Source organism: Beta vulgaris, chromosome 1 (assembly GCF_026745355.1).
Source record: "Beta vulgaris subsp. vulgaris cultivar EL10 chromosome 1, EL10.2, whole genome shotgun sequence".
Taxonomy (NCBI): Eukaryota; Viridiplantae; Streptophyta; class Magnoliopsida; order Caryophyllales; family Amaranthaceae; genus Beta; species Beta vulgaris.
This window is the reverse complement of record NC_079202.1, coordinates 58,284,677-58,302,036: the sequence shown is the minus strand read 5'-3', so window position 1 is coordinate 58,302,036 and position 17,360 is coordinate 58,284,677. Positions and strand designations below refer to the sequence as shown.

The 17,360-nt window shown below is 39.3% G+C and overlaps 1 protein-coding gene across 1 annotated transcript; it reads left to right on the top strand.

The window, feature by feature from the left end:
• The first annotated feature begins 1,546 nt into the window (after window positions 1-1,546).
• Window positions 1,547-16,441, top strand: LOC104888208 (E3 ubiquitin-protein ligase UPL2). The gene is made up of 17 exons (XM_010673106.4): window positions 1,547-1,770; window positions 1,891-2,033; window positions 3,157-3,252; window positions 3,328-3,534; window positions 3,648-10,182; window positions 10,275-11,374; window positions 11,456-11,755; window positions 11,840-12,044; window positions 12,223-12,491; window positions 12,597-12,895; window positions 13,408-14,530; window positions 14,607-14,753; window positions 14,926-15,006; window positions 15,093-15,318; window positions 15,405-15,544; window positions 15,900-16,006; window positions 16,109-16,441. Exons 2-17 carry the CDS (start codon window positions 1,938-1,940, stop codon window positions 16,209-16,211), a joined length of 11,034 nt encoding a protein of 3,677 aa, XP_010671408.1. The 5' UTR covers window positions 1,547-1,770; window positions 1,891-1,937; the 3' UTR covers window positions 16,212-16,441.
• Window positions 16,442-17,360: the final 919 nt, after the last annotated feature.

The following is a 17,360-nucleotide window of genomic DNA, read 5'->3' as shown; positions in this document are numbered from 1 at the left end:
CTATAATGAAATGTGATTAATCTTGTAAGCAAATGCAGTTACTTTTGGGAACCTTTGGGGTTACTCGTATGATTAAATGAGGTTACTCGTATGATTTATTGAAGTTACTTGTATAAATAAATGAGGTTATTAGTATGAATTAACTAGGTTACACATAAATGGGGTTACACATATAATAAAATGGGGTTACTTTTGTGAATAATTGGAGTTATTTGATCAAATAGGGTCATCATATGATTAAATAAGGTTAATATCGTGAACTAATGATGTTACTTGTATGAAAAAATGAAGTTACTTTTGTGAACAAATGAGGTTACTCATTTGAATAAATGAGATTGCTAATCAGTTTACTTTTATGAATGGATGAGGTTACTTTTATAAGCAAATGCGGTTACTTTTGTCAATTTTTGGGATTACTTTTGTAAAATCTTGTACGGGGTTTGGGGCTTTTTGGGCCTCTAGGTGAGTAGTCCTGTGCGAAGGCTGTCCAATAAGGGAAATTCATCTTACCATGAATTTTCGAAAAGGGGCCTAAAAAAACTATTTTAATTGAATCATATGAAAGGTTGTGGAAAATACTGTTGGATCTTTTGAGTTATAGGATTGATGGGTACTTTAGTTTATTATCAAGACAATGAAGTAATCCAATAAATTAATAAAAATAAAATGAAGTGCAATATATGCATATAAATATTGTATAATAATAAACACTAATATTAGATTCGAAATTTACATTAATTGTATAACCTACGTTGTATAATTAAACCTTTCTCAAGCATTTTAAAAAATAATAATTTGAAGTATCATTTTTCGCACGAGTTCCTACCTCCTATTATTCCAGAATTATGAGAAAGTTGCATTCTCACATACTTATATTGCATTATGGTTGTATAAGAATTCCTTATTTTTATTTTTATTTTAAAAATAACCAAATAACTCCAAATTAACTATTCCTAGAAATTGATCCCATCATACTTCCTTAGTTTATTAATAGATAAATCATATTTACTTTTTACACTATTTGAAATTTAATTTTGACCATATTTAATTACTATTGTGTAAAAATAAATGCCATTGTCTTATTGTTATTCGATTAATCTCAATATATATATTCAAAATATTTTTTTATAATGATAATCGAAAATATTGATGGTCAAAGTTGTGAATCAGCAAATGTATCCAATCAAAATTTAAGAAACAACAAAAGTATGACCTAAAATTCACTCTCAACCATTTACCTCCAGTCCTCCACTTACAAATCCTCGTACTCCATTTAATCAAGTCACATTACACAAACACTTACATAAAAATCATAACATCCAATTCAGTCAATTTCAAACCTACATCCCTTTATCTCGGAAACACAAACAAAAATTCCATGACCTAACTCCAATAAACTTTTCTTCATACATCTTGATTTAAATTCACATCTTTAGTCCAAAGTCTTATAATAATCTCATTAATATACCCCTATTCCTTTACTCCATAAATACCAAAAGGTCTTGTAACACAAATGAAAATCACACTACCAAAAAATTGAGTTTCTTCTAATTACTCCATAATTCCAACAACAATAAACAAAAAACACCTAAAATCCCTCAAAAGCAAAAAAATTGAAACAAAAACGTCTCCCCTCTTTCTCTCTCCTCCATTTCTCGCAGTTTTTGCTTTGAGGTTTCTCTCTCCTCTTTCTCTCTCTACTTTCTCTCTCTTGTACAGTCGAAGAAAAGAAACGTCGGATGTGTATGCATCCTCTTCTTTCTCTCTCTGGTAACTCTTTTCTTTGACTCGCACACTTTTTCTCTATCTTCTAAGTTTTGTTTTTACCCTTTTTTTTGCAGTATTTTGTTCTTGATTGTTGATTTTTAACTTGTTGATGATATTTTGCAGTATTTAAGATTATAGAGATATAATCATACAAGTTTTTGATTGCAAATATGGCAACCCTAAGATCGAGTTTGCCGTCGAGGCTTCGGCAACTCTTTTCTAGCGAAGGATCTTTTGGACCTTCTATTCAACTTGATTCTGAGACGGTTAGTTTTTGTGATTTTTTTTGCGATTCGATTATAAACTAGGGTTTTTCGGCAATTGTAACTGATTTAGGGTTTTTTTGGGGGAGAGATGGAGTTTTATTTGATTAGTTCGTGTTTTAGGGTTTACTTGGGAGTTGAATGTGGTGGTTTGTGTATTACCGGATTTTGTATGATATATAGTATTGTATAAGTTGTTGATGGTTATTGAAATATGGATATATCTATTTTAATGCTTTACTTGTGAAATTAACATTGGGCTTTATTCTTTAACCCTAATGAAAATTTTAACTTTCACTTTATGAAACCTCTAAAAAAAGTGTAGTACTTTTGGCGAAAAAAGGAAAAATAGATGTTACTCAAAATTTGAGTGTGTGTCACAAAACAGCTGTGTATATGACTTATTTATTTGTGTAAAATGTTTACCATATTGTCGTGATAATTAGATCAGATAAGTGAATTTGTAAATAGGATTTTTATTGCGGCTCGTGATAATAGCTGAGGTTGCTTGAGGCACTTGATTGAACTTTTAGTTTTAGATTATTGCAGATATGATGTGATAAGCCTTGGTTTTCCTTGTGTCAGTAAAAATTTGTTGAAAGAAGTGAGGATGGTATACCGTAGAAGTAATTTTATATTTCTTTGCAATTTGCACTTCTGATAAAGGAAGGTGATGGTTGTGCACTTGTACTAGTAGTTCAATACATTGACAGGTCCTTATTTATCCTTGGGATTTGTCTCATGGAGTCAGTGGCAGCTTTTTTTTTTTTTTTTTTTTTTTTTTTTGGGGGGGGGGGAATCTTACATATGGTTGAGGTTGTACACGAATTAAAAAATGAAGTCATATCTATTTTTGTTCAATTTGTTGCTGTAGTTTACATTGCAATCTGGTTCTTTCTGTTTCATGACTTTGTCACAATCGCTTTGTCAAGGCAAGGCCTTAGCTGAATTGTTGATGTTAGAGGAGCTGCTGCGGTTCGTAGATCATGTTGGCGTATGGTCTAGGGTTCTAGGCCGAGACTTTTTACTATTTATGATATTACGTTTTCATTTTGCTGGAGTTCTTGTTACAATCAAATGACCTTAACAGCTCGGCTTGTTAATGATGCTGTTTTCTTTTCTGCAGCCTCCTAAAATCAAATCATTTATTGACAAGGTTATTCAGAGTCCGCTACAAGACATGGCAATTCCACTGTCTGGTTTTCGTTGGGAGTACAACAAGGTGTTTATCTTGGTATTCTCTGAAATGATGTCTAAATGTGTCTGTTCCCAACTTACACTTTTCTTATTTTTTTAGGGGAATTTTCATCATTGGAGGCCACTGTTTCATCACTTTGATACATACTTCAAGGCCTATATAACTGAAAGGAATGACCTCCTACTCTCAGATACTATCACAGAAGATGATGCTCCATTCCCGAAGCTTGCAGTTTTGCAGATCTTGAGGGTGATGCAAATCATCCTGGAGAACTGTCACAATAAAAGTTCGTTCGATGGTTTAGAGGTACTCTGAATCTTATGAGTAAATTTGTCTTTACAGTAGTCTTCTGCTGAGCGGTTAATTGGAGGTGATTGTGTCCGAACTAAGCTTTTTACTTCTAATTATTGTTTGAACAGCATTTCAAGCTACTGCTAGCCTCAACAGATCCCGAAGTTATTGTGGCAACACTGGAGACACTTTCTGCTCTAGTGAAAATACCTCCCTCGAAGCTGCATGTAAGTGGGAAGATGATTGGGCTTGGCCCTATTAATAGTTGCCTGTTGTCTCTAGCGCAGGGGTGGGGAAGCAAGGAAGAGGGCTTGGGTTTGTATTCATGTGTCGTGGCAAACGAGAAGAGTCAGGAAGAGGGGCTGTCGTTATTTCCATCAGATGTACAGGATAAAGATGAAAAGTCTCAGACTCGTCTTGGCTCCACCTTGTACTTTGAATTGCATGGAGTTAGTCCCCAGAGAAATGGAGAGAGCAGTAGTGATGTAAAATCATCTACTTCAACCATGATACATATGCCAGATCTGCATTTACGGAAAGAGGATGATCTTTTGCTTCTTAAGCAATGCATTGAGCAGCATAATGTACCTCCTGAACAGAGATTCTCGCTGCTCACAAGAATCAGATACGCACATGCCTTCCGTTCAACTAGATCAGGCAGATTGTACAGTAGAATCTGCCTTCTTGCTTTTATTGTGCTTGTGCAGTCAAATGATGCAAATGATGAGCTTGTGTCCTTTTTTGCTAATGAACCTGAATATACTAATGAGCTGATCAAGATAGTTCGATCTGAGGAAACTATTTCTGGAATTGTGAGGACACTTGCTATGCTTGCATTGGGAGCTCAGTTGGCTGCATATTCTTCATCTCATGATCGGGCCAGGATGTTGAGTGGTTCAAGCATTAATTTTGCTGGCGGTAATCGTATGATTCTTCTGAATGTACTTCAGAAGGCCATTTTGTCACTGAAGAATTCTAGTGATCCGTCGTCTCTTGCTTTTGTTGAAGCACTTCTGCAATTTTATCTGCTTCATGTCATATCTACTTCAAGTTCGGGTAGCATTATTCGTGGATCTGGAATGGTTCCGACGTTTTTGCCACTTTTGGAGGATTCTGATCCTGCACATATGCACCTTGTCTGTTATGCTGTGAAAACGCTTCAGAAGCTTATGGATTACAGTAATGCAGCTGTTACTCTTTTGAAAGATTCAGGGGGGGTTGAACTTCTAGTCCAGAGACTTCATATAGAGGTTCAAAGAGTTATAGATGCAGCAGGTTTAGATGATAATTCGATGGTTTTGAGCGAGGGTTCAAGCTCCAGCGAGGATCATTTATATGGTCAAAAGAGGCTCATCAGGGCTCTGTTGAAGGCGCTTGGATCTGCAACCTATGCTCCTACTAACACGTCCGGCTCCCAGAGTTCTCCTGATAGTACGTTGCCATCCACTTTGGCTTCAATATTTGGCAATGTTGGAAAGTTTGGAGGTGACATATATTGCTCCGCTGTTACTGTTATGAGTGAAATTCTCCACAAAGACCCTACTTGCTTTCCTGTGTTACATGATATGGGTCTTCCCGATGCATTTTTATCTTCAGTTGTTGCTGGCATAATTCCTTCTTCAAAGGCTCTCACTTGTGTGCCGAGTGGTTTGGGTGCTATTTGCCTTAATACCAAAGGTTTGGAAGCAGTTAAAGAAGCTTCTGCATTGCGCTTCCTTCTTGACATTTTCACATGCAAAAAATATGTTGTGGCTATGAATGAGGCTATTGTTCCTTTGGCAAATGGTGTGGAAGAGTTGCTGCGCCACGTGTCTTCCTTGAGAAGCACTGGGGTTGATATCATTATTGAGATCATCAACAAAATTTCTTCTATTGGAGAGGGAAGTACTTCAGGGTCATCAGAGAAGGTCAATGAGGGCAATCCTATGGAAATGGATTCTGGGGAGAGGGGAAGTGGAAGTGAAAGCTCTTCCAGTGTAGTCATTCCGTCAGATTCAGCTGGGGAGAGTATTACAGATGAGCATTTCATTAACTTGAGTGTATTTCATGTAATGGTATTGGTTCACAGGACAATGGAGAACTCAGAAACTTGTAGGCTGTTTGTTGAGAAGTCTGGTATAGACGCTTTACTGAAGCTTTTGCTCCGACCTAGTATTGCCCAGTCCTCTGAGGGGATGGCTATTGCTTTGCACAGCACTATGATTTTTAAGGGGTTTACCCAGCACCACTCTGCTCCGCTAGCTCGTGCTTTCTGTTCCTATTTGAGGGATCATTTGAAGAAAGCTTTGACTGGATTTAGTCTGGTTGCAGGGTCTTTTCTGTTGGATTCTAAGACAAAACTTGATCATGGGGTTTTCTCTTCATTATTTCTTGTTGAATTTCTTCTATTTCTTGCTGCTGCAAAGGAAAATCGGTGGATTTCTGCACTGCTTACAGAATTTGGCGGTGATAGCAAGGATGTATTGGAGGATATTGGGAAAGTGCATAGGGAAATTCTATGGCAGATTGCACTTTTCGAGGATGCAAAGGTTGAAGTACAAGAAGGTGCGAGTACGGTATCTGCATCAGAATCACCGCAGGTATTGAGTTCCAGTGGAAGTGATGAACAGAGAGTTACATCCTTTAGGCAGTTGCTTGATCCACTACTCAGAAGGAGGATGTCAGGATGGAGTGTTGAGTCGCAGTTTTTTGATCTAATTAATCTCTATAGAGATCTTGGTCGTGCAAGTGGTATTCAAAGAAGTAACTCTGATGGTTCGAACCTACGGCTGGGAAGCAACCAGCAGCCACGTGAGTCAGGTGGTTCGGATACTGATAGTGCTCCTAGAAGGGAAGAGGACAAACAGAGGAATTATTATTCATCTTGTTGCGACATGGTTGGATCACTGGCGTTGCACATAATGCATTTGCTTCAAGAGTTGGGAAAGTCAATGCTATTACCTTCTCGAAGACGTGATGATGCCATTAACATATCACCTTCTTCTAAAGGAGTAGTATCTACTTTCGCTTCTATCTGCCTGGGACACATGAATTTTGGGGGCCATATGAGCTCTTCTGGATCTGAAGTTTCAGTATCCAGCAAGTGCCGCTATTTTGGCAAGGTTGTGGATTTCATTGATGGCATCTTAATGGACAGGCATGATTCTTGTAATCCTGTGCTATTAAATTGCTTGTATGGGCAAGGTGTCATTCAGTCAGTTTTGACTACATTTGAAGCTACAAGCCAGTTACTGTTTACTGTTCCCGCATCACCTATGGAGACGGACGATGGAAATGTGAAACTTGAAAAGAAGGAAGAGTCGGAGCATTCATGGCTCTATGGACCTCTCGCTAGCTATGGCAAGCTTATGGATCATCTAGTGACGTCATCGTATATATTGTCTCCGTTCACGAAGCACTTACTTGTGCAGCCTGTATCTAATAGCAATATTCCATTCCCACAAGATGCTGAAACATTTGTGAAGGTTCTACAGTCAATGGTCCTAAAAGCTGTACTTCCAGTTTGGACTCACCCACAGTTTGTGGATTGCAGCTATGATTTCATCACATCAATTATCTCTATTGTTCGACATATTTATTCTGGGGTTGAATTGAAAAATGTCAGTAGCAATAGCAGCAGTCGTATAACAGGTCCACCTCCAAATGAAGCAGCTATTTCAACCATTGTGGAAATGGGGTTTTCGAGGGCTAGAGCTGAAGAAGCTCTGAGGCAAGTTGGAGCCAACAGTGTTGAATTGGCAATGGAGTGGCTCTTCAGTCATCAAGAGGAAGTCCAAGAAGATGATGAGCTAGCTCGTGCACTTGCTATGTCTCTTGGAACTCCGGGGTCGGAGGCAAAAGAAGATGCGGCTAGCGAAAATAGTAGGCAGTTTGAAGAGGAGATGGCACAACTTCCGCCAATTGATGAACTTTTATTGACTTGTGTGAAACTTTTGCAATCGAAGGAATCTCTTGCTTTTCCAGTCCGGGACTTGCTTATGACAATGTGCTCTCAGAATGATGGTCAATACAGACCTAATGTTATTTCCTTCATTATTGACCAGATAAAGCGATGTAACTCTGTTAGTGATTGTGGAAATAGTTCTATGCTTTCTGCATTATTTCATGTTCTTGCGCTGATTCTTCATGAAGATGCTGTTTCCCGAGAAACTTGTTTAAAAAATGGTTTGGTAGAGCTTGTCTCTGATGTATTGTGGCAATGGGATGGGGGTTCATCAGGTGGGTCAGATGTAATTGTTCCAAAGTGGGTAACAGCTGCCTTTCTTGCTGTTGATCGCTTGTTGCAAGTGGATCAGAAGCTAAATCCTGAAGTGGTTGAATTGTTGAAGAGGAGCACCGAGAGCAGCCAGCAGACATCCATCGTTATTGATGAGGATAAGCAAAACAAGTCGCAGGAAGTATCAAATCATGTTGATACAGACAAGCAGAAGAGGCTTGTTGAGGTTGCTTGTAATTGTATCAGGAAGCAACTTCCATCTGAAACAATGCATGCTGTTCTGCAGCTATGTGCAACACTCACCCGAAGCTATCCGGTTGCTGTTTGTTTTCTTGATGCCGGGGGTCTTCCATTGCTTCTCAATCTGCCAACAAGCAGCCTCTTCTCTGGGTTCGACAATATTGCTGCTACTATTATTCGGCATATCCTTGAAGATCCTCAGACTCTTCAGCAGGCAATGGAGTCAGAAATTCGTCACAATATTGTTACTGCAACAAACAGACACTCAAGTGGAAGGCTCACTGTTCGTAATTTTTTGGTAAATTTGACGTCTGTGATATCTAGAGATCCAGTGGTGTTCATGCGGGCTGTTCAATCTGTTTGTCAAGTTGAGATGGTTGGTGATAGGCCATATATTGTCTTACTGAAAGATCGTGAGAAGGATAAATCGAAGGAGAAGGAAAAGACATCAGAGAAGGAGAAACCAGTGGGTATTGACGCAAAAGCTGCTTCTGGTTTTCTTTCACCTACAGTGTTGGGAGGTGGACAAGGGAAGCTTCAGGAGTCCAAGAGTTTTAAGGCTCACAGGAAACCTCCTCACAGCTTTGTCAATGTGATTGAGCTTCTCCTGGATACGGTTATGATGTTCGAACCCCCTAAGAAAGATGATGCCTTGCCTGGAGCTTCAGGTACACAGTCAACAGCTAACATGGACATTGATGCTGCTGCAAGTAAAGGAAAAGGAAAGGCTGTTGCGAATGAGTCTGAAGAAAATGAAGCTCAAAACCAGGATGTTTCTGCTTCATTGGCCAAAATTGTTTTTATTCTGAAGCTTCTTACAGAGATTCTAGTGACATATGCTGCTTCTGTTCATGTCTTGTTGCGGAAAGATGTTGAGCTTAGCAGCTCAAGGGGTTTGCTACCCCGGATTCCTTCTGGATGCAGCTCTGGGGGGATGTTTCAGCATATTTTGCACAAATTTGTCCCCTATTCTAAAAAATCTAAAAAAGAAAAGAAAGTGGATGGTGACTGGAAACATAAGTTGGCATCCAGGGCTGGTCAATTTCTGGTGGCTGCATGTGTGCGTTCTGCTGAGGCAAGGAAGAGAATTTTCACGGAGGTTAATTCCGTTTTCAGTGACTTTGTTGAATCAGCTGAAGGATTCATTTCACCAGGCAATGAAATTTTGGCTTTTATTGATCTTCTTAATGATGTCCTTTCTGCTCGATCCCCTACTGGTTCATATATCTCTTCAGAAGCTTCAGCTACTTTCGTAGATGTTGGTCTGGTTAGATCACTGACTCGAACACTACAAGTGTTGGACCTTGACTCGGGTGACTCATTAAGTGTTGTTACCGTACTTATTAAAGTATTAGAATTGGTAACCAAGGAGCATATCAATTCTGCTGATGCTCATGCTGGAAAGAACGATAATTCTGCCAAGCCTTCTGAGAATAATTTGCATGAAAGAACTGATAATGGTGGTGATGGCGTGCAAGCTATGGAAGGTGCTTCTCAAGAGAATGATAACTCTGCCACTGATGTTCGTGGTGATTCTTTTAGTATTGGGCATATGTATGGTGGTTCTGAGGCTGTAACAGATGATATGGAGCACGACCAGGATCTTGATGGAGGCTTTGCTCCAAATGAAGATGATTACATGCATGACACACCAGAGGATGGAAGAGGCCTTGAGAATGGGGTTGACAGTGTGGAAATCAGATTTGAAATACAACAAGATGGGCAAGAAAATCTTGATGAAGATGATGATGAGGAGATGTCTGGAGATGATGCAGATGACGGAGATGATGATGATGACGAGGATGAAGATGAGCGTAATGATTTGGAAGAAGATGAAGATCATCACCTTCCCCATCCAGATACTGATCAGGATGATCATGAGATGGATGAAGATGAGTTTGATGAGGAAGTATTGGAGGAAGAAGATGAGGAGGATGAAGATGATGAAGATGGACTCATACTCCGGCTGGAGGAAGGCATTAATGGGATTAATGTACTTGATCACATTGAGGTATTCGGTAGAGATCACAGTTTTGCAAATGAAACTCTGCAAGTGATGCCCGTTGAACTTTTTGGCTCTAGGCGACAAGGGCGCTCTACATCCATATATAATCTTCTTGGAAGAAGTGACAATACTGTACCCTCTCAGCATCCACTCTTAGTTGAGTCACATCCCTCTTCAACTTCAGCAACTTCAAGGGCTTCAGGTAAACTTGTGTTATGTTTGATTTTCTTCACATTTTGTTGCAGTTGATACTATCTTTTGTTTATGGGATTTTGATACATGTTCTGCTTTCAGAAAATACAAGTGATTTATTATTTCCTGATAGAAACTTGGAAAATGCCTCATCTCGGCTGGACACTATTTTCCGTTCTGCACGGAATGGACGGCAAGGTCACAGATTTAATTTGTGGCTTGATGATAATGAGCAAGCTGGTGGATCAAGTTCGTCTGCCATACCGCAAGGCTTAGAGGATCTGCTTGTGTCACATCTGAGGAGGCCAGACACCGAAAAGCCTTCTGATCAGAACAGAACCAGTGCTGACTTTGGGAGAAAGAATGATGCTGCCCAGCTCCAAGTGTCAGAAACAAGTATGAGAGCAGAAACTCCTGCTATGAGTAATGCCAATGACGAAAGTGCATATCGTCCAGCACCATCTTCTGCAACTATGGATGGCTCCAATCCTGAAGATAGATTGGGGACTTCTCCACCTCTTCAGGGAGCTGATGTGTCATGTTCACAATCTCAGTCTGTTGAAATGCAATTTGAGCATAATGATGCAGCTGTTCGAGATATTGAGGCAGTGAGCCAAGAAAGTGGTGGAAGTGGGGCAACTTTGGGAGAGAGCCTCCGAAGCCTAGATGTTGAAATTGGGAGCGCTGATGGTCATGATGATGGCGGAGACAGGCAAGGCTCTGCAGACAGAATGCCTTTGGGTGATTCGCTGGGAACTAGGTCAAGGAGAAATACTGTTTCGTTTGGGTTGACTGCTCCAGTTGTTGGCAGGGAGAATTCACTTCACAGTGTAAGTGAAGTTGCAGAAAACTCTAGTCAGGATGCTGAGGAAGGTGTTCCAGCTGATGGGAACCAAAGGACTGGCGATGGTGATTCTGGTTCAATTGATCCTGCCTTCCTTGATGCGCTTCCTGAGGAGTTGCGGGCTGAAGTTTTATCTGCTCAGCAGGGTCAAACAACCCAGCCTCCCAATGCTGAGCAGCAGAGCGGTGGAGATATTGATCCTGAATTTCTCGCGGCACTCCCCCCAGATATTCGAGCAGAAGTTCTTGCACAGCAGCAGGCACAGAGGGTTCATCAATCCCAGGAGCTGGAAGGGCAACCAGTTGAGATGGATACTGTGTCGATAATTGCTACCTTCCCTTCAGAACTTAGAGAAGAGGTTAACTATCAGATTTCTGTAAATATATGTTGATTGCTGATTGTCATGTTTTTTATCTTAACAAATATGTGCTTTTGTTAGGTTCTTTTAACATCATCTGATGCTGTGCTGGCTAATCTTACTCCTGCTCTTGTTGCTGAGGCAAACATGTTACGTGAAAGATTTGCGCATCGCTATCACAGCCGCACACTTTTTGGTATGTACCCAAGAAGTCGAAGAGGTGAGTCCTCCAGGAGAGGTGAAGGATCTGGTCTGGATAGAGCTGTTGGAAATATTACTTCCCGTCGCTCAATTGGGGGCAAGCTACTTGAAGCTGATGGTGCTCCTTTAGTTGATACAGATGCTCTTAAGGGAATGATACGGTTGCTTCGTGTTGTTCAGGTGTGTGATACAATGTTGATGGCTGCTTAATTTTTTGATTTGTTGGTTTTTTCTGGCAGGATACTGATGCATATTCCTTTGCAGCAAGTCTATAAAGGTTCATTTCAGAGACTTCTTCTGAACTTGTGTGCTCATGTCGAAACAAGGACTGCATTAATCAAAATTTTGATGGAAATGTTGATGCTTGATGATCACAAGCCTAGCAATCAGCTAAATGATGTTGAGCCTTCATATCGGCTTTATGCATGCCAGAGCCACGTGATGTACTCTCGTCCTCAGTTCGTTGATGGTAACTTTTTTTCCGGATTTTTTGTTTTTGATGGACATTGATTGCGTTTGGTTTCACAATGTGCATCTCATTCTGAGTGTGGGAGCATAGAGCTCTCTGCCGTTATGGAATTGGAGTTTAGTTTCTGCAAATGCGTATTTCTAAAATCTAACTGTATGGTCTTCTATCTGGTGTATAGGAGTCCCTCCTCTGGTTTCTCGACGAGTTCTTGAAACTCTAACCTACCTGGCACGCAATCATCCTTATGTTGCAAAAATTCTGCTAGAGCTGAGATTGCCCCAGCAGTTTCATTCTGCATCTGAGAATGCAGATAAAGTGCGTGGTAAAGCGTTGATGATTGTTGAAAATAAAAATTCTGATATGCATGAGGAATATCATTCTGCTGCACTGTTGTTGGGTCTTTTGAATCAACCACTTTATTTGCGGAGTAATGCACACTTAGAACAGGTTAAGATTTTACCTTGATGCCATAGCTCTCTCTTCTTTAGTTTAAGTATATTTCTTGTGCTGCATATATTATTGTTTGATTATGATTTTTCTTTTTCATGCCAGCTTCTAAGCCTATTGGATGTAATAGTTGACAATGCTGGAAGCAAACCTAACTCGTCAAGTAAACCCGGAGTATCTACTCCAGAGCAGCAGTCTGGCTCTGAGGTCCCTACAACAGATGCTGAGATGCATACGACAGATTCTGGAACTGTTTCTTCTGAAGCCAATGCAGTATCTAAAGTTAATGATTCTACGGTACCTTCAGTAGCTGTTTCAAGTGAGACATATGATTCTCGGGCTGTGTTGCTTAGCCTTCCACAAGCTGATCTTAGGCTATTGTGCTCTTTACTTGCGACTGAGGGGTAATTTGACTTATCATTGCTTTTTCTTCGATAAATATTTGATTAATCGAGCAAACTAATTATGTATGTCTGTGCATGCTTGTGATTCAACTATTGACACTTTTGTTCGGATTTGTTGGATGTTTGTGTATGGAGTGTGGAGGTATATTATGTTGTTGCTTACTATTCTCTGTTTCATTTTTTACTAGCCTACTGCAAGGATAGATGTCTGTATTAAGTATTCTCTTTATGTATATTTTGTTGTCTCATGCTAGCTGTGGCTACTAGTACTTCATTGTGCCATTTTCTGTGAGCTGTCTTGTATCACTTTGCTGTGCTTAAATGCTGCTTTCCAAGATTTTAAAGTTCAAGATTGCTTGCAAGATGGCCTCCAGACAATGGCTTCTTTACTGATATTCTTGTTTGCACAGCAGTATTGGCTGTCTATTTCTTAATTGTTATGCAGTTTTCTCAATCCCTTTTCACTTTCCCCCTTTTTTTAAATGTAAAAATTGACATTCAGTGTTGTCCAGCCTGTCAGATAATGCATACGCACTTGTTGCTGATGTGCTGAAGAAGTTGGTGGCTTTTGCCCCAGCGCATTGTCATTTATTCATCACTGAGTTGGCTAACTCAGTCCAAAAATTAAGCCAATCGGCTATGGAAGAGTTGCATTCCTTTGGTGAGGGTGAAGGAGCACTCCTACACTCTACTTCATCTGATGGAGCAGCAATACTAAGAGTATTGCAGGCACTAAGCTCTCTTGTTTCCTCTGTCAACGATAAGCTAGTAGATCAGCCTAATGTTGGTGCGAAGGAACGCAATGTTGCCCTTTCTCAAGTTAGAGATATCAATTCTGTTTTGGAACCGTTGTGGCTTGAGCTGAGCAGTTGCATTGGCAGAATAGAGGTTTATTCAGATTCTGGCCTTGAATCCCCTTCTTCATCTTTAGTTGTGAAACCTAAGCCTTCTACTGCAAGCCCACCTCTACCTGCTGGCAGCCAGAATGTCCTACCCTATATTGAGTCATTTTTTGTGACATGTGAAAAAATATACCCTGCACAGCTTGGTACAAGTCAGGATTTCACTGTTGCTGCAGTTCCAGAAGTTGATGATGCCAGTACTTCTGCTAGCAAGCAGCAGACATCTGGTGGTCCTGTCTCAAATGTTGATGAGAAGCGTGTTGCTTTTGTGAAGTTCACTGAAAAGCATCGGAAGCTGCTGAATGCTTTTATCCGGCAGAACCCTGGGTTGCTTGAAAAGTCCTTTTCGCTGATGATTAAGGTTCCTCGTTTCATTGATTTTGATAACAAACGTGCGCACTTCAGATCAAAGATAAAGCATCAGCATGATCATCATCACAGCCCTTTGAGGATTTCAGTTAGAAGAGCATACATTCTGGAAGATTCATATAACCAATTGCGGATGAGGTCGAACCAAGAGCTGAAGGGGAGGCTAACTGTACATTTCCAGGGAGAAGAAGGTATTGATGCTGGAGGGCTAACTAGGGAATGGTATCAGTCATTGTCTCGGGTCATTTTTGATAAAGGGGCACTGCTGTTCACTACTGTGGGCAATGATTCTACTTTTCAGCCAAACCCGAATTCTGTGTACCAAACAGAGCATCTCTCGTATTTCAAGTTTGTTGGGCGAGTTGTAAGTGTATTTTCTTCATGCTTGCATATTTTAGTCATTGTTTTGTACTTTTGCTCAACCACTTGAAAAATTACAGGTCGGCAAAGCACTTTTTGATGGGCAGCTTTTGGATGTTCATTTCACTCGCTCGTTCTACAAGCACATCCTAGGTGTAAAAGTGACGTATCATGACATAGAAGCCATTGATCCAGATTACTACAAGAATCTTAAATGGATGCTTGAGGTATGTTCTGTATTACTCAGTGGCATTCTTAGAGAGAACACTTTCTTCTGCTGTTTTTTTTTTCCTTCACATTTCTCTTTCCTCTTTTTTTGGGGTTCTTTTTCCCTTCTTTTTAGGGAGAAAGGTCGTATTGTTTAGAATGTCCTTCTTTACCACTTTAATGTTTCTGCAGAATGATATAAGCGATTTGCTAGATCTTACTTTCAGCATTGATGCTGATGAGGAGAAGCTGATATTATATGAAAGGACACAGGTACCAGTTTTCTCTTATTGTCATGTCTAACTTCTTTTTCTGAAACAAACACCGTCTTCACAATTGGGTTTCGCTGGAAAATTCAGGTGACAGATTATGAGCTGATTCCTGGTGGACGAAATATCAAAGTCACAGAGGAGAACAAGCATCAATATGTTGATTTAATTGCGGAACACAGATTGACGACTGCAATTCGTCCTCAAATCAATGCTTTCTTGGAAGGTTTTAATGAGCTGATCGCTCGAGAGCTTATATCCATATTTAATGACAAGGAACTTGAATTATTGATAAGTGGGCTTCCAGAGATCGATTGTAAGTTCTGTCATCTTTTACTGTTATTCTTCTTTTGACCTTTCTTCTGGCCTCTTACAATTTAAATTCTGATTTATGTATTGCAGTGGAGGATATGAGGGCGAATACAGAATACTCTGGGTACAGTCCTGCATCTCCAGTTATCCAGTGGTTCTGGGAGGTGGTTCAGGCATTTAGCAAGGAAGATAAGGCACGTTTACTGCAGTTTGTTACCGGCACATCAAAGGTAACTTTTCTTATAATCTTGAAGAGCAAGATGAACCATGAGAACAGGCTTTGCATATCAGAGGACCCAAATATCTGAAATCCATACTCACATCATCCTTCCTCCCCATATATTAGCCTCCATATTTTGTAAAACAAAAAAATTTATCGAGTTTTTCATGGCATGTATGCTATATTTGGAAATTGTGCATAATACTTTATATTAGAATCCGGTTTTTATAGATTAGACCCTCAAAATTTTAGGTGGTCCGGGATATTTCTAGTTTTTCTTATTGATTTTGTTGTCTTGTTCGTATATGTTTTCTTTTTGCTGTGATTGTGATTATGATTATTTTCTCTTTCGCTATTTTCTGCAGGTGCCTCTTGAAGGTTTCAGTGCCCTGCAAGGCATTTCCGGCTCACAGAAGTTCCAAATTCACAAAGCATATGGTAGTCAAGATCATTTGCCCTCGGCGCACACATGGTAAGTTTTCCTCCAATTTAAGCATGTGTATTTTTCTGTTCCATCTATGAGGTGCTTGAATTTCGGAACTAGCTCTAAACTTCCATTCAAATCTTGAAACAGCTTCAACCAACTGGATTTACCTGAGTATCCCTCAAAAGAACATCTGCAGGAGAGGTTATTGCTTGCTATCCATGAAGCTAGTGAGGGTTTTGGGTTTGGTTAAGAAACATAATTAATGGTTGATTAGTTGGTAACTAGAGTTACTGTAGATAAAAATTTGTTTCTTTTATCATTGGGTTGTAATTGGGAGGGCAAGTTGGATGGAATATGAGGATTTTTGAGTTGCTAAATTGTTAATATAATGTACAGTTCTATTAATTTGTCTACCTATAATTGATACTTGGCAGTTTTTGATCTTGCCAATATGCATTTAGTCTGAGGTAAATTTTTGTATCCTTTATTCCTTTTTATCTTTCCTTTTATTTATGTCGGCTTTGTAAATTCAAAACCTATTTTAAAAGAGCAGAGGTATGGTTTAAACTTTAAAATATTCAAATTAGAAGATGAAAGAAAATAAGTATGTTAATGTGCACATAGAAGATTTGTATGAGCAAATCGTTTTATGTGGAATTTGTTAGATTCATTTCAAAGTCTATATGGTTTTATGTAATTAATATTTGATAATTCTTTGTCACAAAGCAATATTTAAACAATCTTTGAGAAGGTATAGGACATATTCCAAAAAAATTGGACGAGCAAAATACATTATGACAATTGATTTGGGATGAATTAGTAGGTGATTGCGAACGTTTAGCGTCATGGACAAAGCATGATTTGGGATGAATTAGTACGTGATTGCGGACTTGATATCCCATTGGTAGATGACATTTCACAAAAAATTTGGTATTAAAATAGAGTAGCTTGGTATTAAAATAGTCATTTTGATATCAATACCAAAATATACTTGGTATCAAAGTGTAAGTTTGGTACCAAAATGTATTTGGTATCAAACGACTCTATTTTAGTACCACTTTGACTTAACTTTGGTACCAAATTTTTTGTGAGATGTCACTTTGACATCTCATTATGAGTTATCGATACTTTTTCGTCTGTAAACATGCAAGTTAAAAAAAAGTACTGCTCTCTAACAAGCTAAAGAGAAACCAATATACTTTTCGGGATCCATGGTATGACGCTATGATCCACTGTTCATGATAAAAATGCATGATTTGCTCAATCTGCTGCTAAAATTTATTAATGAATAATGATCTGCAACTTACAGAAGATCACTAATGTTTGCGCAACTCTAACCCAAAAGAGTAACTTACTGTATTATTTACTCACCAAATAAGAGTAGACAATGTTTTCTATA